The 27,189-nt window shown below is 44.8% G+C and overlaps 2 protein-coding genes across 3 annotated transcripts in view; one reads left to right on the top strand and one right to left on the bottom strand.

Annotated features, from left to right (window-relative positions):
- RAD17 (RAD17 checkpoint clamp loader component) overlaps positions 1-1,702 on the bottom strand; it is a 472,816-nt gene extending 471,114 nt beyond the window's left edge. Inside the window, exon 1 of one of the 2 annotated variants that reach the window (XM_085632384.1) lies at positions 1,684-1,702. The gene's annotated coding sequence lies outside the window, so the exon portion shown is untranslated. Of the gene's footprint in view, positions 1-1,321; positions 1,496-1,683 lie in introns of those variants that run through there. The other variant, XM_085632385.1, reaches the window with a different exon arrangement.
- AK6 (adenylate kinase 6) overlaps positions 1,505-27,189 on the top strand; it is a 44,463-nt gene continuing 18,778 nt past the window's right edge. The window contains exons 1-4 of the mRNA XM_085632386.1: positions 1,505-2,118; positions 23,091-23,183; positions 24,436-24,494; positions 24,574-24,719. Of these exons, the coding sequence (XP_085488512.1) occupies positions 2,070-2,118; positions 23,091-23,183; positions 24,436-24,494; positions 24,574-24,719 (347 nt within the window). The 5' untranslated portion in view covers positions 1,505-2,069. The remainder of the gene's footprint in view (positions 2,119-23,090; positions 23,184-24,435; positions 24,495-24,573; positions 24,720-27,189) is intronic.

Raw genomic sequence — 27,189 nt, 5'->3', positions numbered from 1 at the left:
TCCGAACAATCATAGTTATCATAAATATAATATGTTTATGCTCACAAACTAGAATAAAATTGAGTGAGCAATTAAAGACCTTTATCAATGCCAAATTTTAAGTCGATTGCTTTGATTTTATGTCAGTTACCTTTGTGACAAAAAACATGCCTGTGAAGCTCTTGAGAAGATTGAACTTAATGGTTTGTTGCAAGTGATCCGATTGAACAAATGGAAGTGAACAATCTTTTGAAGATGGAGTCTGACCCCACTGAAGCATATAAGGAGCATATGCCATGCAGGAAGAGTGAAAACTATTCTAAGGTGGGAACAAACAACAAATAAGGGTGAATTGAGAAGCATGCATAAAATAATCGGAATCTCTAAAATAGAGTGGAAACTATTCTAAGGCGAGTACAAACAAAAAATAAGGGTGAATTGAGAAGCATGCATAAAATAATCTGGATCTCTTAAATGGGAAGTCAGTGATATTTGAGTGATCAATTAACTTAATTGCATCTAGCGATCGGTTTCCTCCACTTGGACACAGCACTCACTTACTATATATGGTCAATTAATCAAGGGCCCACCTGTGACGCTATGATAAATATCAAGAATAACTTTGAGCAGTGAAATGGGATTAGACAAATAATAGGCAATGTTACCACGGTAGACCAAAAGAAGGAAAAACAGATTTATGTGTTTACGAATAAATGTTCTTGGATATTTCAGATTCAATAAATTTGCTTCTAGATGATCCCAGATTTTGGCAGTTAATGAAAAAATGTAGAGTGATATATAAGAATATGCCCAAGATCACACAATTTGATCAAGTGGTTACGCTGAGAACCGGACCTTCTGGTTTGAAAGCTTCCCACGTTCCTTAACCTGCCAGTCCTGACACTCTCGTACAACACCGCTGTGATTGACAATTGCAATTATATAGTAATTCCTTCCCATGACCGAAAGTCGAATCTATTTTTGTGGACGCCACTGGACAGGTAACGTGCACAAGCAACATATATTAATGTATTTACACATTGTCAATCAGAGCCAAAATGCACTGTGTCAATGCCTGGCCTAAGTTGGCAATCTTCTAACAGGGGGGAAAGTGGCAACACACGAATATATAAGTAAAGAGAGGACAATCAGAGATATTCGAGAAGCCGGCGTGACAGTACAGAGTTGAATGAGCATAAAGGGCATCCATAACGCAACCAATGGCTATACTGGGTTAGGTCCTTATTCGAGACAGGCGAGAGTTGGAAAAATCCTTTGCAACTCCTACCAAAATCTCACTTAGCCCCATAAAAGTGCAGCCACTGACATGTAGGACTCTCACCTCCAGGACAGTTTTCTATAAAAATGTTTCCACTCCTTAAGCGCCTGTCAGGTAGTCTCTACATAAGGAAATCGCTACAACAGTCCACTAAAGCCGTCAAACACACCGGCAACAAACAGTCACGGGTCCTGCGCACAGAACGGCGCATACACATGACGTCACCAGTAATGGCGCCGAACTACTGGGGAAATGACTGGCTTCAAAACAACGAAAGCAAGAAAAAGTGGCAGCCATCTTATTCTAGTGAGATGGGATAAATCAATACGAGAACGAAGTTCAACTTCCCACAAGCGCATGCAGTTGGGCGTCTGTCATGTCATCCTTCAAATTGCTCTCATTATCAGGCAAAACAAGTAGCCTACCATATTTGTTTAAAAATGTGGCCTACAATAGGAACATCTGCTACGCATTGTATCAGAGTTCATAAGGTCCTAAAACACAACAATACACCGTCTCTCTGGAATCCCGACATCTTTCTGCTAGATGATAGTTTATGTGAGCTCCACCTTTTTCCAAGAGTGGAGACTTCCTGCTATATCGCGTTACAATCAAGGATCGACCTGTGAGCGCGGGAGCAGTGAAAGGAGACGGGAGAGTTCACTACATTGGCTGCAGGCAGCTGCCAGGCCGCCTTAAGGTTAGTTGACGCCCCAAAGCGCACTCTCGTTTTGTAAAGCCTCTTTCGTCATAGTTAGGGAACCTCTGTGCTTTCGCGTGCTGTACAGGAGCTGAATATACTGAACGTGACATGGCGGCGTCGAATGGATTCCAGAAGGCTCCCAATATTTTGCTCACCGGTGAGAATGTGCATCTTCGATCCTAATAGCTGATGGTATTACGCTAGTTAGCGGTAAATTGTGTTTTACTTTTCGTGCCTGTTGGCGTGCAAGGATGGGGGATGCATCGAATTTCTGTAGATAGCAGTTCAGTATACTGCACAAGCTCAGGACGGTACCTGGCACAGTGGCGTAACCCGACGGTTTATCCAACTCTGCCAAATATTTTTAGTTACTTTTTCTTGATACTGGCATCATGCGACTGCATCTACTCGAGACGAGTCGAAGACTCGTAGCCAATGAACTGCAGACAATCTAAAATTTCTGTTGCTGCTTAATCAGAAAACATATCTGTAAACCTTTTGAAATCACTCAAATTGTTTAATATTTATGATACGTTATCAGAACATGGAGAGCATGGCACGGCTTCCTAGCGGCCAGGGCTGTGCGACCACCCCTGTTCTTGGCTTTTTCATTGACCAGAGTGGAGATTAAAAAGAGTACCTGATGTGTTGAGAAATGTGACAGAAAGTCTGCCGTGAGGTGTGTTTGGCCCAGGTCCCTGGCCTGTTGTGTTTGGGTGTGTGTGTGCTCGTAATTATTTTAGTCTTTACGTTCCGCGTTTAACCCATGTGCATTTTTTGTTACCATGTTGTGATTATTAGCCATAGCCTGGCAGCTAATATTGTGCTCCTGTGTTAACGTTAGGTAATGTCTGGTGTAAACGTGTGGTCTTCAATAAAGCTTAATAGCCCGGTATTTGTAAAGCGCGAACGAATCGCCCCAAAGGGTCTCAAGGAGCTGGGGACCGTCGGGAAGAAGAAGCGAGCTATTGCCCAGATTCACATGATGCTGGGCTGAGCTGCCGCCGGGGATTGAACCGTGAGCCCCGTGCTTCAGAGTCAGCACCCCTGGCCACTACGCCACACCTTTCCCTGTAGAGTTACCCTTGAGGTTATATTCTTCTATATTTATGTAGAGTACATGCTGAGACCGCCATCCACACTGAGGACCAGATCAACTGTCACCAAACCCTGTTCCAACGTTCCACCATGATAACCAGTATCCATTCTGGAACTCTGTGATGCAGAACACCACATCTGGCTTAAAGTGTTATGTTGGGTCCTTGAATGTTGGGTTTGGTCTTTTCACTTGGCATTATCAGATGCTCTTGTATCAGTTTTGTTTTGGAATTAGAAACATGTGTAATGGGCATGAAAATGTTCTGTCAAGTACGTTTAATTGGTTCCATTAATATTTCCTATGTTGCGTTGGAATGTTTTATATATTCTTCTCCTTCTTCCTTTTTCTCACATTAGAGGAATTGTGGGTAGGCGTATAACATTCAGCATATTACAATTGAGTGGTCCATAAGTCAGAGAAGCGGGAAAGGATTAGTAGTAATTTAAGTACATGTATGTTTTACGGCAGATTCTGTGAAACTGAGGGATTTCAGCCGTATCTAAGCCTAGTCACCCGATCCTCTCACCGGTATGTTATCACCAGATTAAGGTTCGGGATAGTGCACCATATGGTGGCCTACCCGTGTATCAAAAAACACCCGGTCGGCCCATGCCCATGTGATAATGTATCAGTTCAAAGCACCATGCACTTTCTCTTACTGTGTAATCTATATGGTAACTATCGTCAAGCCTACCTTAAGCCTATCCTGTTAAAATATGGAGTCAGGAGTGTACAAGATGCTATGAAGTTGCTTTTTAAACCTTATCCTGATGTTTGCTTTTTTACTACTACCTTCCTCCTACTAGCTATCAAAGCAAGGCCCAGTATGCTTTTTTAACCATTTAAATGTTTTAATCATGTAATCTGTTTTGTAATCTTTCATTATGGTTATGATTAATGTATTCGTTGTGTATTTGTTTTGCTTTTATGGACTTGTGTTTAAGCTCCGAATAAAGCCTTATGAAATGAGTGGTCCATACCTTTGAGTTAACATTCTTTCAAACATTACAGTTGAGATTATTGATTTGATATAAAAAAAAAAAGGCCGTGCACATGAGCAAAGTATAGATAAAGAGACTCTTTTGTGTTTGATCTGCATGGCTATTTGTACTGGTAGAGGACAAGGCCTTTGCCTAACTCACATATTGTGTTGGATGCCGGAGTCTTAGCGGCGATGTGCAATGATGAAGTGGGCGGTGCCTCAGAGGTCCTAGCAGTAGCATATGCATTCCTGGGTAAATGATGATTGAGGCAAAACAGGCGATGGTTGGATCAAGTTTGGACCAAACCACTCCGCGCTGGCATTTTGGAGATGGGGGCGCATTGGATACATGGAAACTTTATGGTCCTATTTCTGTATTTAAAAAAAAAAATCATTTAAAAAAAAAAAAATCAATTGGTGTCGGACTGTGTGACGTTACCAATAGATATCAACATTTATATAAAGACAATTTAAAAACTTTCAATGCGGCTTGCATTGCTAGACTGTTATTTGTTCACTATATCTGCGAATTCTGCAGTAATTGCTGTCTCTTATGTGTAGCAGAATTGATGCAATGTCAAAAAAGAGAGGGAGGGAGGGGGGGGACCAGGAGCTAGTTAATGGTCCAGTACTTGTGCTCCAAACTAACCATGAAGTCAACAAAGGGGGGCACTGTTCCAGAGTGAGTGATGCCAAGAGTCAAGCACTCACCATAAGGAAAAAGAGAGAGGAAGGGAAGGAAAGGGTGCTAAATCTGAGACTCAGTGGGAGGGGGGGGGGGAGAAAAGACAAATTGTGTCTCTTGTTGCCCTCACGCACCCCGAAGGATGTCATGCTTCATCATTGGGCAGTTGCTCCTCGTCGTGCCGGCGGTGCAATGCCCTACGGGTCCCCCGAAGGGTCACTTTAGCGGAGATCTTTTGAGAACTGCCGTTGGGTGCATGTGGGCCTGTGGATGGAGTCCTAAGTGAAGGGTGATATCGTGCGTGCAATGCGTTAAAACTGTCTAAGGGTTACCAAAAGGAATTTTAATGGAGAGGTACCCTTGGCAGAGTTAACAAGCATTGGCATAGCCAATAGGTCTCGCTTTTGGGAGCTTATAAGTGTTTAGCCATGCAACAGGTGATGTTGCACCAAGGATATTGTGCTGCATAACTAACTACCTATAAGGTCCCAAAGGCAAGACCTACTGGCTATGCCAATGATTGTTCAGATAAGCAAGGAATTCAACTCTCACCACAAGATGAAAGTGACATTAATTATAGAAGCTACGATTGGCACAATAAACATGTAATATTTTAGATATTTGCACATTACCAATACCAATGTTAAAGCCTTTATCTGATTCCTAACACATGATGCTTTTAGCACCATCACACTATATTAATCGGTCCAGGATTTATTACACTGTATCCTCATTTCAACAAAATGTATAACTCGCTTTGTAGGGCCTTTCAGTATAGGTGACATATTTGAATCCTAAAGCATGTTCGCCTCCATAGCAGGTACAATTCGTGTCTCTGACAGTTGGCTTGTTTGCTGAGAAATAATTCGCTGGACAGGCATAAAGAATAAGCCAACTAGTAAGTGCTCACACCAAACCTTTTCATTCACTTTTTAAACACACCATTGCTAATGTGTTTGTAGTGAGTGGGGTAACATTTAACAGAATGTCTGGTCCTTTGTTTCGCACTATAATGCTGGTTTTGAGGCACTTCGCGGGGTTTTTTAACACAGCATGCCAACTAATTCCAAGCCCTCATCTTGAACCACTAAAATTAACCAGTTTACAACTTAAACAGTGTATCCTGCAATTCATTTGCATTTCACCTGGTGACCGTATTATGAACTCGCCATAAAAATGGAAAAAGGCGAGTAACTATTTGGTCGAAAACCAAGCCTACCTTTGATGAATTCACTCCTAAACCTATCTTTGGCTGATTTGAGAATTAAAGAAGATGACATCAAGTCAAAGCTTACTGGTGGGAGAGTTAATATGCTGCCTTTATTTAATCCAGACTCACCGGTTAGAGAGAAGGTCCCAAAGTTGCTAGGTGGAGCAACATAGTGTCTTTATTTTAGGATGCTCATTTATTTACAGCACGTGGATGAGCACAACTGTAGGTCAGACCTGGAAAGCCCACAACATAGAGAATGTATCTAGTAGTAGAGAGGAATATCACAATTAACTAAGAGAACAAGTGGGGGGAGTGCACACGCGCGCACAGGAAATGGCCTCGCGGCAAAAAGTAAATAAACAAGTGGGGGCGGAGTGCACGCGTGTGACGAGAAGGGCGGGGGGAGAAAGGAGGGGGGAGTGAGGGGGTAGTGCAAGCAGAGCAAGGCTTAATGAGATAACCATGGAGGCTGCGCGCGTTCACGTGCACATTCACGGAAGCTTTAGGCCAGGAAAGCTTCTGGGTAGGACTTTGAAAAGCCCCTTACTAAAAGTCGAGCAACAGCGCATGTGCTGCTGTAGGCTCGACCTAAAAACCCATAGGTTACCAACAAAAGCATAATGTGCCCAGGTAACTATAAGCGATACCAAAGGGGATGATGGACGAAGCGTTTGAGCTATTCAAACACTCACCCCCAGTCAACTGATCTGGGTTTAATCCATCATCATTCTTTAGCTCACTCCACCACCTCAGTTCAGACATGCCCATATGCAAATCAGTCTGACCCTGTGCCTCATGGGAACAGTCCAGCCCGAACTGCCAAGCCATGTCTTCTCTGGACCGGAAACAAGCTTCCTAGGACCGGTTTCTGGCATTTCAGCCGTCTTCAGCCAGGCTTGCTTGAATCCAGTGGCAAAGTGAGCAAGGGACTCACGTCTGAGCATACCCTGCCAACTTATGGCGAACAAAGCAAAACCAAAGTAAATGATGGACGGAGTGTTGAACATTGCAAGCACTCACCCCCAGTCAACTGATCTGGGTTTAATCCATCACCGTTCTTTAGCCCACTCTGCCACCCCAGTTCAGACATGGCCATATGCAAATCAGTCTGACCCTGTGCCTCATGGGAACAGTCCAGCCCGAACTGCCAAGCCATGTCTTCCCTGGACCAGAAACAAGCATCCTAGGACCGGTTTCGGGTTCATAACCCTAATCAGCCAGGCTATCTTGAATCCAGTGGCAAAGTGAGCAAGGGACCCACGTCTGTGCATACCCTGCCAACTTAGGGCGAACAAAGCGATACCAAAGGGGATGATGGACGAAGCGTTTGAGTACCTGGCTTGGCAGATCGGGCTGGACTGTACCCATGAGGCACAGGGTCAAGACTGATTTGCATATGGCTGGGTTCAAACTGGAACGGCATGGTGAGCAAAAAAACGATGGATTTAGGCCCAGATCTCTGTACTGGGGTGAATATATGACATTGTTCTGCATTCTGTCCATCAACTGTTGTTTTTGCAGGTAACTATAAGGTCGACATGTTTCACGCCTCCATGGTCAGAAAGATCCCTGGCGTTTCATCAGGACCAGAAAGAACTGTGAAAGGGATGTTGTGCACGAAGGTGAAGAAGTAGAGGGGTAACATTAGCCCTTTAAACGATCAGTGGGGGCCATTACCTTAAGTACTATAGGTAGTGGCTAAGACTAAGTAGTCAGATATGCCCTCTTGATCGTGACCTAAAGTGGAGCTAACAGTGCTCCATAGACTAGAGGCTTAAGGTGCTTGCACCTTACTGGGGTATTTACTCAGGTGTTTGCTCCAGTAAACCTGCCCCGTCCTGACACCTGCCTGAAGATTTGTCTTTTATTCACCCCCCCCTCCCTCCACTGAGTCCCAGACCTAGCACCCTTTCCTTCCTCTCTCTCTCTTTTTCCTTATAGTGCGTGCTTGACTCTTGGCATCACTCACTCTGGAACAGTGCCCCCCTTTTGTTGACTGACTAACAGGATTGATGACCAGAACTACGGCTGTCGAAAAAAGGAGGGGAAACACATAGTTACAGATTGTCATCAAATTTGTGATTGTGTGGGTGTTATCAGGGAACTCACCAATTGTTTAAGAGTGTAAGGAGCCCTAAGTTTCGAGGGTGGATAGGGGAGATGGTGATGGACAATGCGAGTACATGATTAGTGTTTGATGGCATCGTAGATGGGAACTTCTAGCCCAACGAGAAGTATAGCTGTTATGCCAAACTCTTGATCTGAAATGTTGAAGAACTTCTGTAGTCAACAAGGATGCGCTAAGTTCGGCTGGCTTGGAAATTCTAAATACCTCATCCTTCCCTTCATTACATACATGAGGCATTCCTGCCTCAACAGACACCCACACCACATGATTCTCGATCATACAATAAACATCCTCCTGTTTTTAGGTCTCGCCTAGCAACGCAGCACATGTGGTGCTCGCTCCTGGCGAGATCCTATTGTCATCGCGTTAGCTTGCGAAGCGAGGTTGGAAGCTCCACCCACACTCCGTATTGGCACGCCTTCAAAATCCGTGCTTTTTATTGGGAGTAAAGCATGTTTGGTTCCCTCCCTGTCTTTGTCCGGCGTGCATGACAGGGCATGTGCACGCGCCCGGACAGAAGATATGCACTCGTATGCTGTGCGAGCACGGCGTGCCGCTTCGCATTGCTCCCCACTTTTACTTTCTTTACTCCCTGCTCACCAAAGGCCCGAGTGGACGAGAACTGCAGAGAAGGCAGCAACCTTCAGAGAGATCGCAGTAGAACTTAGGCGGGAGAAGAGGGGCTTACAGGACAGGCACCGGGACACCCTTCTCAATATAAAGGCAGCTACATTGGGTTCTTTGTCCATGCAGACGGCAGCAACCTTCAGAGAGATCGCAGTAGAACTTGGAGGGGAGGGAGGCTGCCTGATGCTGCTTCCTGTTGGGAGGCCGCCACTGCCAAGGGCTGAGGCGGCTCGGGACCCGGTAAGGTGGTTATTATTTTTTTAGCAACTTTTAAGAGCTATACAAAAGGCCTTGAATAAATAATGCACCAATTTCAGAATGAAAGTTATAGGTCGGAGACACCACTGCATGTGTGTGCCACAACTGCACTCACTTCACACTGCCTATCAGCATGGCACAAGTACAAAACCAGGAATATTGGCTCTTTATACTAAACTTCGTGATCTTGAACTTATTCCTCCACATGAAGTGTCAGAAAGTGGAGCAGTCCTGTTTAGAATAGAAGTGCAGGTGCTACCCCAGTAACTCTCGCTTCCCTACGAGTGGAGCTGGTGCCGATAATGTGTCGGTGTCCGTCCCACCTCGAACATTGTTACAGCTCCCTTGTGACTCCTGGCCTGGCTGACCTGAGCTGTCGCACTGTTTACCTTGGGCAAATTCTTCGGATCCGGTAACGCTCACTACGGTGTAAACCATGCTCTGGCAGCAGCACTGGGCGACGTGAGTGACGACGACAGACGGTCTGGCGCCAGGGTGTATCCTGTAGGAACAGGCGGCAGTGCAACTATCACTGCTGTGTATGCCAAGTGTTATGTGTCTGTTTAGCTCTTTTGTGTGCACCTTGTGTGTGTGTGTGTCTGTGTGTCTGTGCTGGTGCTTTTCTGTGTGCACCAAGTGTGTGTGTTTGTGCTAATGTTCTGTGTGCACCTAGTGTGAGTTGGTGTGTCTGTGCTGCTATTCTGGGTGTACCTAGTGTGGGTTTGTGTGTCAGTGCTGTTGCTTGTCCTGTGTGTAACCTGTGTGTGTGTGTGCTGCTTCTTGTTCTATGAATGTATCTCTAGGGCGTGATTAACCTGCTTAATGTGATGCGTGTAGGTATGTTTGCTTGTAAAGCGTGCACTCGTGACTCAGGGCAAAGCACTTAATATCCTAATGCTTATAAACCATGCATGTGACCTTGTGTAATGAACTGGCGCTCATGTAAAGCACTCGGCGTTCGGGTCGAGTTTGTGCTATATTTCAAAACTACAGAAAAATGCACTACAATGTATGCTAAGTAGCAGAGTGCTATAGAGTATTACTAATTTTTTTTAAACTGCACAAACTACAAGTGGAGACTAGTAAGGAGTGGATAAAAGAAAGAACACAATTTTGACGCAAGTTAAAAAGCCCACAAAAACGGGAAAAAATGATTTTGGACTTGGGGTGCTTAGTGGATATGCCAATCAGTAGAAGGTTGAAGGATTAAAGCAGAAGTCAAGTATTCCTGGTCTTCTGACATCTCACCATCCGTACCTAAATATAACCCGCTGAATTAACAACTCACAGTTCAGCCCATGAGCCAAAAACAATACAATAACAAGCATTTGCAGTGCAACACGTCTCGCGTTATTGCTAGTTAGAGCTATTGGCATTGTAAATGATAAAGCCTTTTATTTATGTTTTATGTTTTTAAAACATAAATAAAATGCATTGATATCTACAATGCCAATAGCTTAAACTTGCGTAAATGCGAGACCTATTGCATTGCAAATGCTTGTTTCACTGTCTTACCATACTGTAGTATGCGTATACCACACGCCGGACGTGTGTGGTGCTGCGGTCATTATGAGTGTTTAATTTTGGTATGCTGGTCGGACATGGTGGGCCGGCCCGATCGGCGTGATAGCCATTAGGCGCTGTGCCTGGGAGTCGCGGTGTGCTCCTTGATGGCGCGTCTGCTTGCGAGTCCTGGTGACGGAGCTGTGCTTCCGGGTCGGCGGCCAGCCAGGGAGGTTGCGTCAAATAGGGAGGAGACGGCGTGGCTTTATTGTCAGTTATTCGCTGATTACAGTAAGGGCCTTGTGTAAGGCAGTTTTTTTATTCTTTTTCATGTGCTTGTGTACATCGGGGATTGGTTGGTTTATTATCACCTTCCTTATTGGTATTGTGACATATTTCATTTGTCTCTCCGTTACTAATTGGTCCCGGGTCTTGTGGGGGAGGGGGTGTCTGCCTATTTGAAGTGGGCTCTGTGTTCTTCATTGTTATGATGGTGGGCAAGTGTGCATCCAAGCGCAAGCATGTTTTGTCCTCTACTTAGGAGGGTTAGCTGGAGCAGGTAAAGGGGCTCTGCGAAACCTCTGCTTTGCGCTCTTCCTATGAGTTTCAGGCGATGATTGAAGCAGCTGTAGCCAGGGATTTGAATGACAGACCTAGCCTAGGCACCCGGGCTTTTGTTCGACTGTGGGTCCAGTGGACCCCCCCCCCGGGGACTCCTTGGCTTCGGAGACTGACTGCCCTTCCACCTCTACTGGGAAGTTTGTGCATAGAGAGGAGATCCCGGACATTAGGCAGCACATCCAGGTGAATTTGGGGTTTGCGCCTTTCTCCTCCGAGGAAGCGGAAGGCATGTTCCCACAATATGTTAAGCCTCCTGTTTTTGCTATGCCATTTCCTGGCCGAATCAAGGATTTGATCACCGGTGAATGGAGTGACCTGGAATGCTCTTCGGTTCGACGATTTCTGCAAAAGCTTTATTCGCTGAAGGATGGTGAGGACTCTTTTTTTCCACAATCAGTTGAAGTGGGCGCTGTTCTGGCCACTGGTCGTACTGCAATTAATCCTGAGGATTGTTCTTCTGATGCTACAGACAAAAAGATTGAGGGGGTGCTTAAGAAGGCTTTCTCTCCGGAGAATCGGACTTTCAAGGCTGGTATTTATTCAGCATATGCGGCTCAGTCTCTCGTTTCAGACTTTGAGAAGTTGGCCACGGCAATTCAGGAGGAGACAGATTGTTCTGAGTTGCTGGTTCACATGGAGCAACAGGCCAACTTGCAGGCGGACATGTCTTCAGATGTCTTGAAGTCTTCCGCCATGGCGACTGATTCCATGGTGCTTGCTCGGAGGAATTTGTTGATGCGTGATTGGAAGGTGGACTTTTCTGAGAAGTGTGGTAAATATTTCGTTACCGGTACTATTTTTTATGCGGTAAAGTCTATTAAGAACAACTCAGTAAAATGAGAGGCAGAATCCGTGGTATTAGAGGTTTAAAAAGGCTTTATTCCTATACAAAGGAATACAATTCGAATTGTTGGCGTTCTATTCCACCACCACGAAAGTTCAGGAAGGAAGGGCATATATTATTGACAGGTAATCATTTTTATAGAAAAGGCATTTACAGTGAAACAGATGTAGTAGGCGTATCAACTGATAAGACAAAATATAATATGCATGCGTAACTAGAATAGGCGTAACTAGAAAACGTCATTATACATGATGTCATAAGTGGGTGGATCCATAAGAGAATCCTGCAATGTCAGCAGAAATATTTGGCAGAGATGCGTGCGCAGCCGCATGACGTGTGATTGACGTGCAACTAGAGGGAGAAAGGACTTGACATTTAGCTCTACATGTGGAGACAGAAGTCTGGGGTTATGTCAACCTAATCCCAAATCATATCTAATATCCTATGTTTAAAGAACTGTGTTATCCAAAAAAGAGAGGTCTCTTAGGATAGAATCTTATTCTATACTGACTATACTGACTGTTAGTGCGTGTACAAGCGTCTAAGTGTCTACACTAGATGCGAGGGGGTAGGAATATTCCATGGTAACAGGGCTATGAATTACTTGCATGAGGACAGCGAGGCCTGGCCCTTTGCACGGTAGCTGGAGGAATGTTTACCTAAACTGCTAGACAGGAATGCATCGGATGAGGGGCGGAGGAGATAATCTTGAAGGTGAAATACAGTTTTTGGCAGGCGACGGGCTGGATCAGGCACCGTTAGCCGCGCAGGGAGTAAGACAAAGTTCATGGTCACAGATGCAGGCTCAGACTGGAGCTTTCAGAGGCAGAAGGCAGGAAAAGGCTTGATGACAGAATTCGGGCCTACTCGCTTGAGTCTGTAAAATGTGGAAAGTGAACCACATAAAGTCGGTGGCCTTTCATACTTAGGAAAGGAATATCTGACCCATTCATGGTGGATCTGAAAGAGGACATGTTGACGGTGGACGCACATATATTTGCGTCTTCAAAACTGGAGAAGGAGGGAACATACATGTACTTATAGCATATACATGGAGCCGTTGGGGTCTACGATAGGGGACATAACTGATCACAAAATTCATATTTCCTCAGAAGTCTTCTCTCCTTAAGGTCCTGTTTGACGGTAAGTTGCTGTTTGGGGCTCAGTTAAACAGCATGATTACTAAGGCTTTCAAGGATCAAAAGCATGCTTTACTGTACAAAGGGAAGAAGGAGTCTTATCGCTTTTGGGATCAACCTTCTTCATTTTGTTCCTCCCGGTAGCCCTCCAAGCCTTTTTCAGAGCGTCAGAGGAAGCTCCAGCCGAAAAAGTCGTCTGCCTCGGCGGGCGCCAAGGATCAGCATGATTCCTTCAAGCGGAAGTCCCATCGCAGGGAGGCCTCAATTCAGTGGGCGGAAAGCTTTTTGGACGCCTGGAGTTTGGATTTGAGGTATCGTTAGGCCTTGAACATTGCCAGAAATGGCTATCGTATCGACTTTGTCACTCTGCCTTCCGGCTGGGGTACCATCCATACTCCTTTCCCCAAGGATCTGGGAAAGAGGCAAGCTCTTCTGGAAGGGGTTCTTGCTCTTCTAGAGAAGAGGGCAATTGTTACGATTCCCGCGGAGGAACAGGGACTGGGTTGCTATATGATTCCTTTTCTGGTTCAGAAGATGTCCGGTGGTTTTAGGCCGGTTCTGAACCTGAAGAGAGTAAGTGGGTGGGTCTGGACCATTTTTTTCAAAATGGTGACCTTGCAGTCCATAATTCCCTTGGTCGGTGCCTGGACTTTATGACCTTCATAGACCACCAAGATGCTTACCTCCATGTTCCTATAGCTCTAGATCATCAGAGGTTTCTGAGGTTTGTGATGGGTAAGTTTGCTGTATTGCCATTCGGTCTGAAGTCCACCCGAGGCTCTTCATGAAGCTGTTTGCTCTATTGATGGCAGTGGCCCACCGTCAGGGGATCGTCCTTCATCCTTACCTCAATGACTGGTTGGTTCACGCTCTCTCAAGCTGGTTGGCTCGCAGACACACAGGGTGCTACTGGACTTTTTGCAGGAGCGCGGTTTTCTTATCAATCTGGAAAAATCCAGCCTTGATCTGGGCCAGGACTGTCTCTTTATTAGGGCAAGGTTTTGTACCGATTTGGGAGTGGGCACATTGCCCGAGGTGCGGGTGGTGAAGATCCAGTTCCACATTGGTGTGTTTTTTTTATTTATTTTTTTTATTTTTTTTTTTTACCCGGCCCATCTAGGTGGCTGCACATTGGTTCCAGGTTCAGGGGGATCTGGCTGCAATGGTGTTTCTGGTTCCCTGGACTGGCTTTCATTTGCACAAACTGATGACACGCAACTTGGTGGATTGGTCTCCCCAGTGTCTTCCCCTATCTTCTCCAAGTACTGTATCCCCATAGATTTGGGTGGACAAGGTTGATGGCTTGTCAGGTACCTCATGCCCCCTTGATTGTCACAATGGATGCCAGTCTGTTGGGTTGCAGGGCCTGAATGGGGGTGCATCAGGTCAAGGGCCCTCGGTCCCAGTTTCGAAGCAGGAGGTCTTCGAATTGGAGGGAGTTAGAAGCTGTCCTCTTGGCTCTGAGGGCCATCTCTTGTTATCTGGTGGGTGCAGTCATTCTGGTCAGCATAGACAACGTTACGACAATGGCTTATGTGAACGGGGGGGTGGACCAAAATCTCCTTCTCTGGCTCTAGTGGCAGAGAATTTGTTTTGTTGGGCGGAGTCTCCTCTGTTGGTAGTGTCTGCGATCCATATTCGGGGGGGGGGGCTCCAATACTGTGGTGGACGCTCTCAGCGGGCTCATTCCTTCATCGGTGGATTTTTGCTGTCTGTGAGCTTACAGAGTGGTGAGGTGTCCCTGTGATAAATCTTTTTGAGAGTCTTCTCAATGCCAAGGTGCCACTGTTTTGCTCTGCGATCTGGGAGGGGTGTGCTTGGGCTGTGGAAACTCTTTCCTGTCAGTGGCCACAGGGGCTTCTTTACACTTTTCCTTCCTTTCCCCTGCTTCTCAGGTTCCAGATATTTGGAGCGTCTGTCATTTTTAGTGCCCCGGCTGGGCTCTGGGCCTCTTGGTTTCCTCTTCTTGCGGAAATAAGGAGGTAAGTGGAGTGGGTGTTGCTCCTGACTCCCTCCCCCTTGGTGTTCCCTGTGTTACAGCAGGATGTTCTGTCCAGGATGCGCTTGGTGGCCTGGAGGTTGAACGACTAGGTGTGTTGCGTAAGGGGGTTCTGGCTAGTTTGACTTAGACTCTGCAGGCTGCTAGGCGCTCCTCTACCAATATCTTACCAGCTTTCTTGCAGTAGGTGGTGTCGGAAGGGTTTGGACCTTACTTCTTCTACCTTGTTTGATGTGCTGCTATTTCTAAAGGAGGGGCCTTCTTTGGGGTTGAAGGATGCCTCCCTTAAACTTCAGTGGGCTGCGATTAAGGCTTTTCGGAGTTCTTGGAACAATCTGTCCGATCCCGATGGTTTGGTGGGGCATCTTTTCAAGGGATGTATGACATTACCACGTGTGGTTTTACTACGCATGTCTTTACATCGTAGTGTTTACCATGCATACCAATAGCACGCTTTTACATTGGCATACATTGAAAATACACTTGCCACGCAAACCATGAGCACGCATAATATCATTACTTCGGTTATTTCATATTACTTTAGTGATCGGACATACTAACCAGTATTCACAGAGTAACACTGCCACTACTGGACTTCTAAGTTTCAAAACAGCAGAGTTAAAAAAAATATATATATATATTAGCTGCAACAATATTACATTTAGGAAAATTAAATGTTAACAATAAATGTTGGATTAATTTCTTTTTTAGAGTAACATTAATTTTGTCTGAAGAAGGGGCACCTTGTTTGGTGTTAATCTCAACGACAGTTAAATTGCTTAATGTGCTCAACAAACCAGAAGTACTACTCTCTTCCTGAGTTGTGGTACTCCTTTTTATTTTTTTTATTTCTGTGTTATCTGTCTTATTCTTCCTAACTTGCCCCTAATGCTTTATACATGAAGGGAGAATAAGCCGTAGAAGCACAGAAGAGAGATGATAGCCTAATTCCCTGGGACAGTACTCTTGAAGATTCTGTGTCATACATCAATCTCCTCCGCCATGTCGGCTGAATTACCTCGGAAGCATATTTAAACAAGCATTTACAATGCAATGGTCTCGGCATTGGTAAAGTTGGAGCTATTGGCATTGCTCATGACATTATTTTTGTTTATGTTTTTGTTTTTAAAACATTTAAAGAAACGGCATAGTTATTTACAATGTCAATAGCTTAATCACTCTCAAATGCGAGACCTATTGCATTTGCACCCACACACAGAGCCACCTACACACACACTGATTAAGCTATTGACATTGTATATAACAATGCCGTTTCTTTACATGTTTTAAAAACATAAACAAAAAAAATGTCATGAGCAATGCCAATAGCTCTAACTTTAACAATGCCGAGACCGTTGCATTGTAAATGCTTGTTCGCTAGCCGAGACCTAAAAACTAAATAAAACATGTTCCGCAGAGGAAAATACAAGCAGCCTTCATTTTGTGTTCAGGCAGTGTTCTTGAGTGTGTTCAGTTTTCCCCTTTCAGATGGTTGTGAAATCTATGATGGGCTTTAGTGGATATGTCACCTGTCGGATTAAGAAGACCTGTGTTGTTATCCTGGCTGTCCTCACTTGACCGGATTGTGGGATCCTACGCATGACTAACCCATCCTGTTACTACGGTGGTGCTGTATTGGAATCACAACCCTTCCTGTTGTCCCGTGTGCAGCGCCTCTTCTGTGTTCCGGTCTTGGCACAGACATGCCTCTCGTAATAAATCACTCATGCATACATCAGTGTGCTCCTCGCAGATGCATTCTCTCAATTATTTACATTTTCACCTACCACTTGCTCTGTGATTTATCCTGAGGGTGTATCCATCCCTCCATACGTGATTAACATAATTCCGAACGAGAACCCATTAGTCACATCACACTAAATCACCATTTCACCTTCCACAATAAACACCCTCCCAGTCTGCAGGCAATAATAAAAGAACAAGGCTGCTGCCTTTAAACACAACTATGAGCTCTATTGCTGGCATGCGGGGTTTCGTGAATGCTCACTCTCTCCACCCACCACTGGTCCCATCACACACTAGGCAGGGGAGCTGCAAGGGCCGCTGCTCCCAAATCAGTGGACTCCCAACTCGAGAAAACAACAGCCTTTCACATTTCCCAGTTTCGACACTGTACGTTTTATGGCAATATGGGGGCTTTTAGGGCTGTTCCAAGTGAACGGTTTTCTGACTATTTGTGTTCAAAATTAGTAAAAGGGGTATTATTAACCAATCAGGGCGATTTCAGTGGTAGTTGGCCTTTCCCCGGAAACTGCAACCTACATGTCACGGAGGGCACCGTCTGGTGCTTCGTTTAAATTCATGAATTGATGACCTTTGCACTTTACTAACAGAAACTGGTGTTATCTAAACAGTGGTCTAAACTAAAACCATGTGGAATTGGGGCAATAGAGAGAGGCAGGGGTAGGAGGGGGAAGTAAAAGAGAGATGGGAATAAAAGGACAAAGAGAGAAAAGTGGAGAGAGAAATGGGTATGGAGTAAGAAAGAGAGTAGAAGAGAAAGAGAGAAAAGTGTACAGTCCAAATGTCTCTCCATAGGGCATACAATCTGGCATGGCTAATCTTAAATGTAAGTTTCTCCCTTATTGTGCGCTACATCCCAAGACAGACCTGAAATTCTGTATCTCCAGAATGAAGAAAGAGTGGACAGGGAGACGCACCTTTTCCTGTCTAGTGCTAAGACAGGAGACCTGTCAGAAGAAATCTAATGACCCCCTATATGTCTTGTAGAGGGCTACAGTAATGTATTTATTCCGATTAAGCTTTGGTGAAATCTTAATATGGCCCTCGCCTGGCATGTCAGTGCCATGAAACCTTCCTGATGACAAGAACTATATAAATAAATATTTAAAAAAGAGAAGGGGAAGACGAGCAGCAGAAGACGGACTTTGTATTGCTATAGACTCGTGCGAATGATATGTACCCCATACTGGGATTGGACGGATATGGGATACATCCCCCCTTGCCATGGCTTTAGACTAGGTATGGGAATGATTCAACGCCCCCTATGCCCACCTTAGGCCAATTCTGGGGTACACAGACCCCAGTACTAGCAATACTCCAGACATGCCGCTCTGCGCCCCTTCCGCTCCATTGCAGAGTTATACCGTCTGTGACGTGACGCATATGTGCAGCAAAGCCCCCTCCCCCCACCCCGAGATCTGGGGCTCTTTCATCCAGATGTGAACGAAAGTCACCTTATTGCTATTGCAAAACTAGGGCACCCCACCCTGCAAGTTATAGGAACCCTTAAACAATACTGGAACCGGAGGCGTTTGGGGAATGACGGCACCCCACCTCCAGCACCCAAGGCACTCACTCACAGCATCACTCTATGGGGTGCCAGCTTCAACATCTTGGCGACCACTGAGGAAGTACTGAGGGTGGGCACATGTATGATGGGCGCCCCAATCCTCACTCTGAATCGCTCCTGCCCCCCTCCCCAGCCCCTTTTGCCATGGCCCATACACCTTTTACCTCGCTAAGGGCAGTGAGGGAGAGATGTTCTGCTAAACCAGGGGTTCCCAACCCGGCATGCCCCCCCCCCCCCCCGGGGGTGCGAGATGTCATTTCAAGGGGTGCGACACTCTATGCATAATAGGAAATGTGATGTTACTTTTGTAGGAGGTGCAATGCGAACATTAATCAAACATTTCCTAGGGTGTGTGGGGCACAGAAAAGGCTGGTAACCCCTGTGTAAACCAAGGCTGTGTGTAAATGTGGGGCACTGGGACAAAGGTCTAATCGCCCTGGTCAGCGGGCAGCTCTGAGCGGGTTTAGCACATATTTGTGTCGGATTAGGGATGTCTCGCCTTCCAGAGTGAAAGCCGTCTCAAAGCCCCGCCCACCTCAGCGGTCACCTCTGTGAGAGGGAGCCCCAGGTGTGAAGAGAAATTATACCCGCACCCCTGTAATCCCACCCTACACACAAACCCCAGATATTCAAAGAGAGGAGGGGTCGGACTCCCGCCTCTGACAAATGGATGAAAGGTGCCCCCTCGACCCTCTCCACCGGTCCCCACATACATGCATTCTAACTCTGAGGAAGTCCCGGCCGAAGCCCCCATGCAGACCCAGCTCCAAGCTGCCCCCCCCCACGTATTTACTCAGTGTCCTCATCGCCATGCAACCCTTCACTCACTCTGTGTCCTCACCCCCATGCAACCCTTCACTCACACAACCCTTCACTCACTCCGTGTCCTCACCGCCATGCAACTCTTCACCCACTCCGTGCCTTCCCTGCCATGCATTTCTTCACTCACTCTGTGCACTCACTGCCATGCAACCCTCACTAAATTCACCTTGAAATCCAAGGAATATGCTAGACTGTTCAGCAGCACTTTATGTGGGCAGGGTCCTGCGGGTGCTCAGCACGGGCAGTTCTACAAAGCACATACTGAGATGGGTCTCTATCGGGCTCTCCATTGTTGCCCTCACCCTCAGGGTGAAAAAATAATCTGAACTCTGCAGCAGTACCACCCTTCACTGCCTTTGATGTAACTTCGAAGAGACTCATTGTAGGACTTTCAGTCATCATTTCAGAACTGAAGGAATAATTTTACTTGTTGTATTCTATATCTGAATGCAATGACAGAACCAGCAAAATACCAGTCGGGCGGCCCAATATGCTAAGCACAGGGTTTTTTTTTAGTTTAGGTGTTTTTAAGCCACCTTAGTTACATAGGCCACGCCCCTTTGAGAGATCACCCTCTTCCCCCCCCAGTTTGTTCATCCGACTTAAAGGCCTGCTGTTCGGGACGTGTATGCTTCTCTCCTTTGTTCTCTGGGACGCTGATGCCACTGTTGAACTTGGATATTTTCTTTGTTTATATTTTTTAGGTGTTCTGTAGCGGGGACCACGTCACTGTCGGCGTCAGGCACTTTGTGCTGCTTGTTTAGGAAGCCATTACTGGTTTTAACGTAAGCTGTGTAGCTGTTTTAATGAAACGTGCATGTGCTTCGCAGCAGGCTGATGTGAAAGAGGCGCTATCGAGGTGTTACTATCCACATGTAATTGGGTTTATAATACGGAAGGGATTTTGCCACCTATTTATAATCCAACTAACAGGCCTACACCTTTAAATTGGGTATGGCTTGCAAGAGAGCCCCCATGTTGTGTGGCATTGTCTTCGGGCTCATTCCATTTGGCTTGAAAATGGGGCGCTCGCGGTGATTTAATACAACAGTCTCGCGAGAAGAGAGGCCTTTAATCTCTTTAGAGCCATCTCCAATCAGCCAGACCCCACGTTCAGCTGTTCGTATGACATACTTATACAGGGTGCAGGACGTTAGCAACTGATAGCTCTTATTTGAGTAGCTAAAATAGGAAGAATTTTAAATGTATTTTATCTTTTGAGTTCTGTGTTTTCCCAGAGGTCCTACCAAAGGAAATTCCCAGCTTCGAGGAACAAGCTGTATAATAACAAATTGCAAGTACAATTATAATAATAATGATAACCTCACTTTTTGTAATATTAACGGGTGGTTGTATAAAGCGCTGTCGCGCTCTTGGGCCAACTTCGCCGCATATAAAAACTGCAACAAAAAAAAACACACCAGGGCCTATACTTGGTTTGACCTCCCTCCTCCCTCTCTTTAGTAACTGGAAGGCCTCTGTGACCTTTAGGAGGCTGTAAATTTGGCAGAGAATTAATTATTGGATTGCAGGCCGCTTTGCACCTTTCTTCCGGTTTCCTCTTTTTTTGTTCTGTCTCACACCTATTAAGGACCCCCTATGTCTGTATAACGCCTGTGATCTCGTTCCCCCACACTGTGGGCCTTTTTACACGCCATCTCCCTCTCACACGCACACACCGGCACTTTCACCTACTTCCCGCTCTTCCACTCATTTGGCTACCCCCGGCCGCGCTCCTTCCTGCCTTGAATACCGCGCGCCCTCATTATTCAGGGCTCTGTCATTAGCACCCGTCCCCGCTGCCGGAATTATGAATGAAAAGCCTTGTTGTCCTTTACAAATAAATAAACCAGGCTCCCTCAGTCAGTCAAATTCAAATGGAAGTGACTGCCAGACAAAGCAGCCCCATGACGGACAGTGCTCTCAGCAAGGGATCAATACACACAGGAAGTTTCGCGCCGCACAATGCAGATAGCAGCGTCGCGCTCGCTTCCACCGGGAGCCGCACAGCGTTAAAGGGCGCAGGGAGTGTTTGCTGGCACTTAAAAAAAAATGCAAATGAATATGTGTATCTGAGTGTATCTCTCGCCATCTTTAAGCCGCCCCACACTTCCACGTCCGCATGTTCTTGCATTGGCACTAAAAAGGGCAGGCCCCGTTTGTTTGGTTTTGAATGGTAAACTGTGCAGAGAGGGGGGCTCGCATCCTTGGGGCAGCGCAGCCCCCAGCCGGGCAGTGCTTTTGTCCGGGTCCCCTTTTTCACAAAAAGGGGAAAACTTAATTGACAGCCCGATTGTCCGCGCCCGGCCCCCGCTGCTTTCATATCCTGGAATTGACATGTTGTCAATAATGGCTGTCAGGAGTGACGAGTGAAGGGGGCTCGTTCAGGAAATCGTTGGAGCCCATCGAGCGGATAGGCACACCACAGCCTTTCTCTGAGGTAGAGTAGAAATGCCTCGGAGAAAGGGAGCGTCCTTTTCGGATTCGGGGGCGTGTTTTGCTGTTGTCTCCTCCCTGAGACTTTTCGCAAAAAACACGCCCCCCGATCCGAAAAGGACGGGGCAGGATTGGAGTGACGGGACCTCTTCTCCAATGGCTGGCCAGCATTTACTAGGCCAGCCAATGGAGAACAGGGGAGAAGAGGGGCGGGTTCAAGCCCCTCTTCTCCCAAGTCATTATCTCTCGCGAGCGAGACTGCGCAAGCGCAGCCATCGCTAGCCGAGACCTAAAAAGCCTTTTAACAGAAACAGTACAATTTAACATGTGTTTACTATATACAAATGTGGTCTTATTTATTAAATAGCAGTAGGGAACCATATACATTGCTCTTTACCTCGGCGCAGGCAACAAAAGGAAAATGGTTTTATATATTAAACAGCATGCGGGAAAACAACAAAAGGAAAGGGGCATTTATAAATTTTCCTTGGCAGTTGCTGAATTTGGGTGGTGAAAACACGCGTTGTAGTGACATGCATTGAAACAATATTTACATTGTAAACATTTGCAGTAATAGTATTTAATAGGAAAAACGTTGTGGAAAAGGCTGTTTCCCGGAACCTCCCAGTAGCCTTACCACCGTTATTTGCATACATTTATTGTAAATGTACTGTTTAATCTGTTTATTATACCTTCTGCATTCCGTCCTATTTTATAGTTAAACACTGCCACCTTGTGTTCAAAATGCGTGGTACAGTCTTGCGATGTTAAGACTCGTGTGGAAACAGGCTAATCGAAGTATAAAATGCGTGGTAAATGTACACCGAAATAAAAACTACGGAGTATAAAGACTGTTTCCCCTTTTCAAGGGGTAGCGTACTGTTCATTCTTCTCCGAAGCACTTCCCTTCGTGGGATCTTTCTTTGGTTTTGGGGGCATTGATGGCTCCTTCGTTTGAGCCCCAGGACTCTTTGGATTTGCGTTTGTTGTCCCTTGAGACTTTATTTTTGTTGGCTATATTCTCCGCTCAGCCTTTGTGTGAACTGGGTGCTCTCTCTTTAAAGCATCCTTTTCTTAGGGTTTTTGAAGACACAATCATTTTGAGGCCTGGCCTTTTCTTTCGTCCTAAGGCTGTGGTCTACAAGTTACTCCGGGCCTAAATACCCAGCAACCTAGTGTATTCCAGATAAAATTTGACTTGTACAAAAATAGATAACCAAAAGCTTCTGGTAAAATGAGTAAGTTGTGTAAGGGTGGAGTAAAGCTCTGTTATGAACTTGGCACTAATATTTAAGGGCTTCCCCATTAAAGTAAAAAATACCCTAAATGGTGATTATAAAGTAGAATGTGTTTTTGTGAGATAAATCTGGAACAATTAGGAACATCCACTCCTGTTCCCTTCCCAGTAACTAGGTATTATTTACCTTTTTGTTTCGCAGGTACACCAGGTGTTGGAAAAACTACGCTGGGTAAAGAACTGGCAGAACGTACAGGACTAACGTATATCAGTGTAAGCGATCTAGCAAAAGAAGGTATGTTTGTTTGCAAACACTGTGTTTCCTTTTGCAATCATTGTCCTTCTCTTCACTCCCACATTTTGATACAGCTGAATTGTGAAAACAGCCATCTAATAATGAGTCTGGCAAAGAAAACGTGAAGACAGAAAGGATGACCTAAATATTCAGAGGAAAAACTTAGCTATAGCTAATCTGCCTCCTCGTGATATTTATCTCTGCTTTGACAACTCCCCTTTCCCCACCCTACTTTGAGTACTTGGTGCAACATTCTTCCAGAGACGTGCTCTCTTGGAGAAAAAAAAAAGCATGCAAATCAAAGACATTATTTTACTTAAAAATGGAGTTCAATTAGGGTGTTGGTTATATATAACTCAATTTAATGTAATTATCTTAAAGTTAAGATTAAGGAAGTGATTAGTTTTGTGGTAACCTTTTGGATTGAGAGTAGGGCATGGCATAAAGATAGGACGAAGTAAACTGACGGAAAGGTATTTTCTTTGATGGGTGAAATAAGAGTACAACATATTTGCATGTTATTGGTTTTTTTTTAATTCATTCGACAAGTTGGCAAGCTTGCACTAGGCAGGCTGGTTTTTTTTCTTCAAATTTTCCTATGGCTAAAACGCTAAAGAAGGTTTTTATTTGGTATTCACTCAAAATCACTGCACCAAGAGACAACTTTTAATTTTGATGTTTGTGTGAATCTAAATATATCTATTTTGTTTTATTGAAATTGACGTTTAGTTAAAATTGTGTTTGGTATGAGTGCTAATGGTTGTGCCTGACTTTGTATTTATTGGCATGGGGTGTGGGTTACGAGAAGGAGGTAACCGAAATGTAAATAATAGTTTTTCTGGTGAACTTCTGTTTGGAGGTGGTGCCAACAGGCTTGTAAAATGCCTGTCGTTCTTACGACTGTGGCAATTGAGAGCCTCTGTTTGAAGGAGTCTGTAGACGAGCATCCGTGAGAGTGTTTATAAGCAGAAATGTAAATACTGGTAATACGTGTCTGTAGAAGTTAACTGTACTTGTTGCATCTTGGTGGGGTGTACAGTTCCATTTACATTTTTGTCGGGTGATTCCTACGTTTGGAATTAGGTGGTTGTGGTAGGTGCTTGTGCTTTTTTGGAAGGGCTATTCACAGCAGTACCCCCTGGGCTGGGGGAGGAGTGATTTTGGTAAGCTGCAGGGTTTCTGGTAGATAGATAAATAAATATGGAAACTTGGCAGTCATACTTTAAAACCTAGTGGTCTTTTTCTTTTGCAGGTGAATTATATGAAGGATATGATGAAGAGTATGATTGCCCTGTTATAGATGAAGACCGAGTGAGTACTTCTCATACTAATCTTCATTCTGTATTTGTTTGTTGGGTATTGTAATAATACCGTTTCCATTCCTTTTCAGGTGATTGATGAACTTGAAGACCGGATGTCCAGAGGGGGAATGATTGTTGATTATCATGGCTGCGACTTCTTCCCGGAGCGGTGGTTTCAGATAGTATTTGTGCTCCGCACGGACAATACTTTGCTCTATGAGAGGTTAGAGACCAGGTAAGAGCTGGTGCATGATGGTGATATGGTCGTAACTAAGAGAGGCTGACAACCAACTATTCTTTCTTATAGTCTCTCCATTGTGTCTGAAAGTCTTTAAACGTGGCCAGGGTACTGTATTTCCTTGTGAGAGAAATAGGGTAATTGTGCCAGTGTACAATCCCCATCCATGAAATAACTTGTCCGTGGAAGTATTAACTTTTATTTGCACTAAAAATTTCTAATGTTTTTCAAATTATTGCTGATAACTTGTATCACAAACGGGTGCACCACTGTGTTGAGGTGCATATGTGCAATTCATTATCTTCTGTGCACAGCAGACGTTTGCTCAATACTTCAATCAGTAGACTTGATAACTTAAGTAGAGTTGTCCTCGATTTTCTCAGATTTGTTACTGTTCTTTACTAAATGTTCAGAAACTCGGCGAGAGGCTGTTTTTGCTTATTAATTGGACCACTGTCGCAGCATTGATTTGAAACAGTGGCCTGATCCAGTAGGCCTACATTCCTTCGTTGTGGGGAACAGAACTGAAAACATTGTTTTTAATTGTACAAAGTGATGTGAAGCTGACCTTATGCTGGAAATAGTGCAGTATCCCACTGACATGCTACAATACTACATATTTATGGGGTCCAGGTAGAGCATGTGTGTGCTACACGCTCTTGATGATTATCTGCATCCAGTAGTGATAAAGAATTGAACTCCTGTTCTGCAACCTATCTTGCACACACAAAGAATTAAGGCAATGTGTTTTAGGATGGGCTTTTCACAAATGTTTAATTTTCTGTTGTCAGCACTGTGGCATAACTATTACTTGAGGGGTCGCATAAGCCTTACTCGAACATCTTAAGTCGATTTTTAATTTGCATTATGGGCAGAGAAGTAATAAACAGATGTTCTTTGTAATGGAAAAATTTTTGTTCTGACCAACGCTTTCTCTTTGCTACCAAAGACCTTGCATGACAACTCATTTAGAGAGTCTGGATAGTTTAAAGCCCCTCTAAGTATTTTGCTAGTTCAGATCCTTCACGGAGAACACCTAAGGCATTCCCATTGTTTTGAATCCTGTACCATTATCCATCAGCCTACTTGTAATGCTGCCATGTTTGCATGGCGAAATCTTTACAAGAAGTATAGGCGTTGAGATCATTGTAGTCCTTTTTTTTGCAATAGGAGATCGAGGCTTATTCTTAGGTGCTGCAAAGACTGAATTAACCACAGCCTTAATCTGAAGGAGGAGTCCTCCTCATTGGGTACAATGTCGACAATGTGTACCTCGTCTTTGAGGTCTTTTAACTATAAATGGGTAGTTCTGCAGGTTGAAGTTGTGGCTGCTGTTACATGATAACCTGTTCAGAAAGCTGGATTTCTGATGGGCTTTAAGGAACCGCAGTATCTCCAAATCAAGGCTATTTGACTAGATGTTGTTTCCTTTTCACTCCGGTTAAGTGAGCTGTGACTTTCTCTAATCTGTGCTACTGCCTTTTGCTTTCAGGAGACTCTTTGAATACACTCCTAATTCAGATACTGATTACCTTTATTCAAAAGTGAAACTTAATTACATATAGAGCAGTACCTCCGATGTACCACGCTAGCTCTCATTTGCATCATGAACACGAGAAAATTACTGACTTGCTGTGACAATCCTGGTGATTGTGGAAGCAGGGAAGGCCTGCGGTGTCCATCTTGGGACCAGGAGGGCATGATCCATTCCGGATTTTCAGTATGTCCACATAAGATACATTCGCATAATGAAACTCATTTAAATGGTGATAATCCTTGAAAAATAATGACCTGGGCCAAGCTTCTCTCAATCAACGAAAATATCTTGTCAAAGCTGAGCTAACAATTGAGCTGAATAGAGAAGAGAAAATGAGTATAATTCATTGGAAGATGGCCACAGCAGAACACATCTGGCTCATATAACTGGGTCCATAGATTTCTATTGTCAGTTCACAGGCGTTTTTGATACATCCCTGGCTCTTGTTGAGCTCTTGAGCTGCCGAGCTCGGATGCACCTGCACTCTGGAAGTGGTACAAAACCTGAGGAGACCGTGTGCCACCCCCAAATTTAAAGAATTACTCTTACTTAAGGACAAATATCCTGAAGTGCATGTGTAGAGACACTCTGCACTGGCTACACCAACAATGGTGAGTTATAATGCACCCCATTTACCACAATGCATCTGAGTGAATTCATAGATACATGGCCCATGTAAAACGCAGCTGGCTCGGAATTCCCTAGGTTTCTATAGTCCTAGCTTTCACAGGCGTTTTAGATACATCTCTGAACATGTATGAATTGGCAGGTGGCAGCTGAACGTTTCCCTTAGAAATACTTAGTAATATCCTGTTAGCATTCACTTCTGACTGAGAAACGGTAGCAATTCTAAGAAAAAACATAAATGCAAACCTGGAAGTGCTGAAACCAGATTGTTAATAATCATAATATGAAGAGCGAACACAAGAA

Source organism: Triturus cristatus, chromosome 2_1, assembly GCF_964204655.1.
Source record: "Triturus cristatus chromosome 2_1, aTriCri1.1, whole genome shotgun sequence".
Lineage (NCBI taxonomy): Eukaryota > Metazoa > Chordata > Amphibia > Caudata > Salamandridae > Triturus > Triturus cristatus.
Note: the sequence above shows the minus strand (reverse complement) of the source record. Positions and strands in the feature narration are given on the sequence as shown.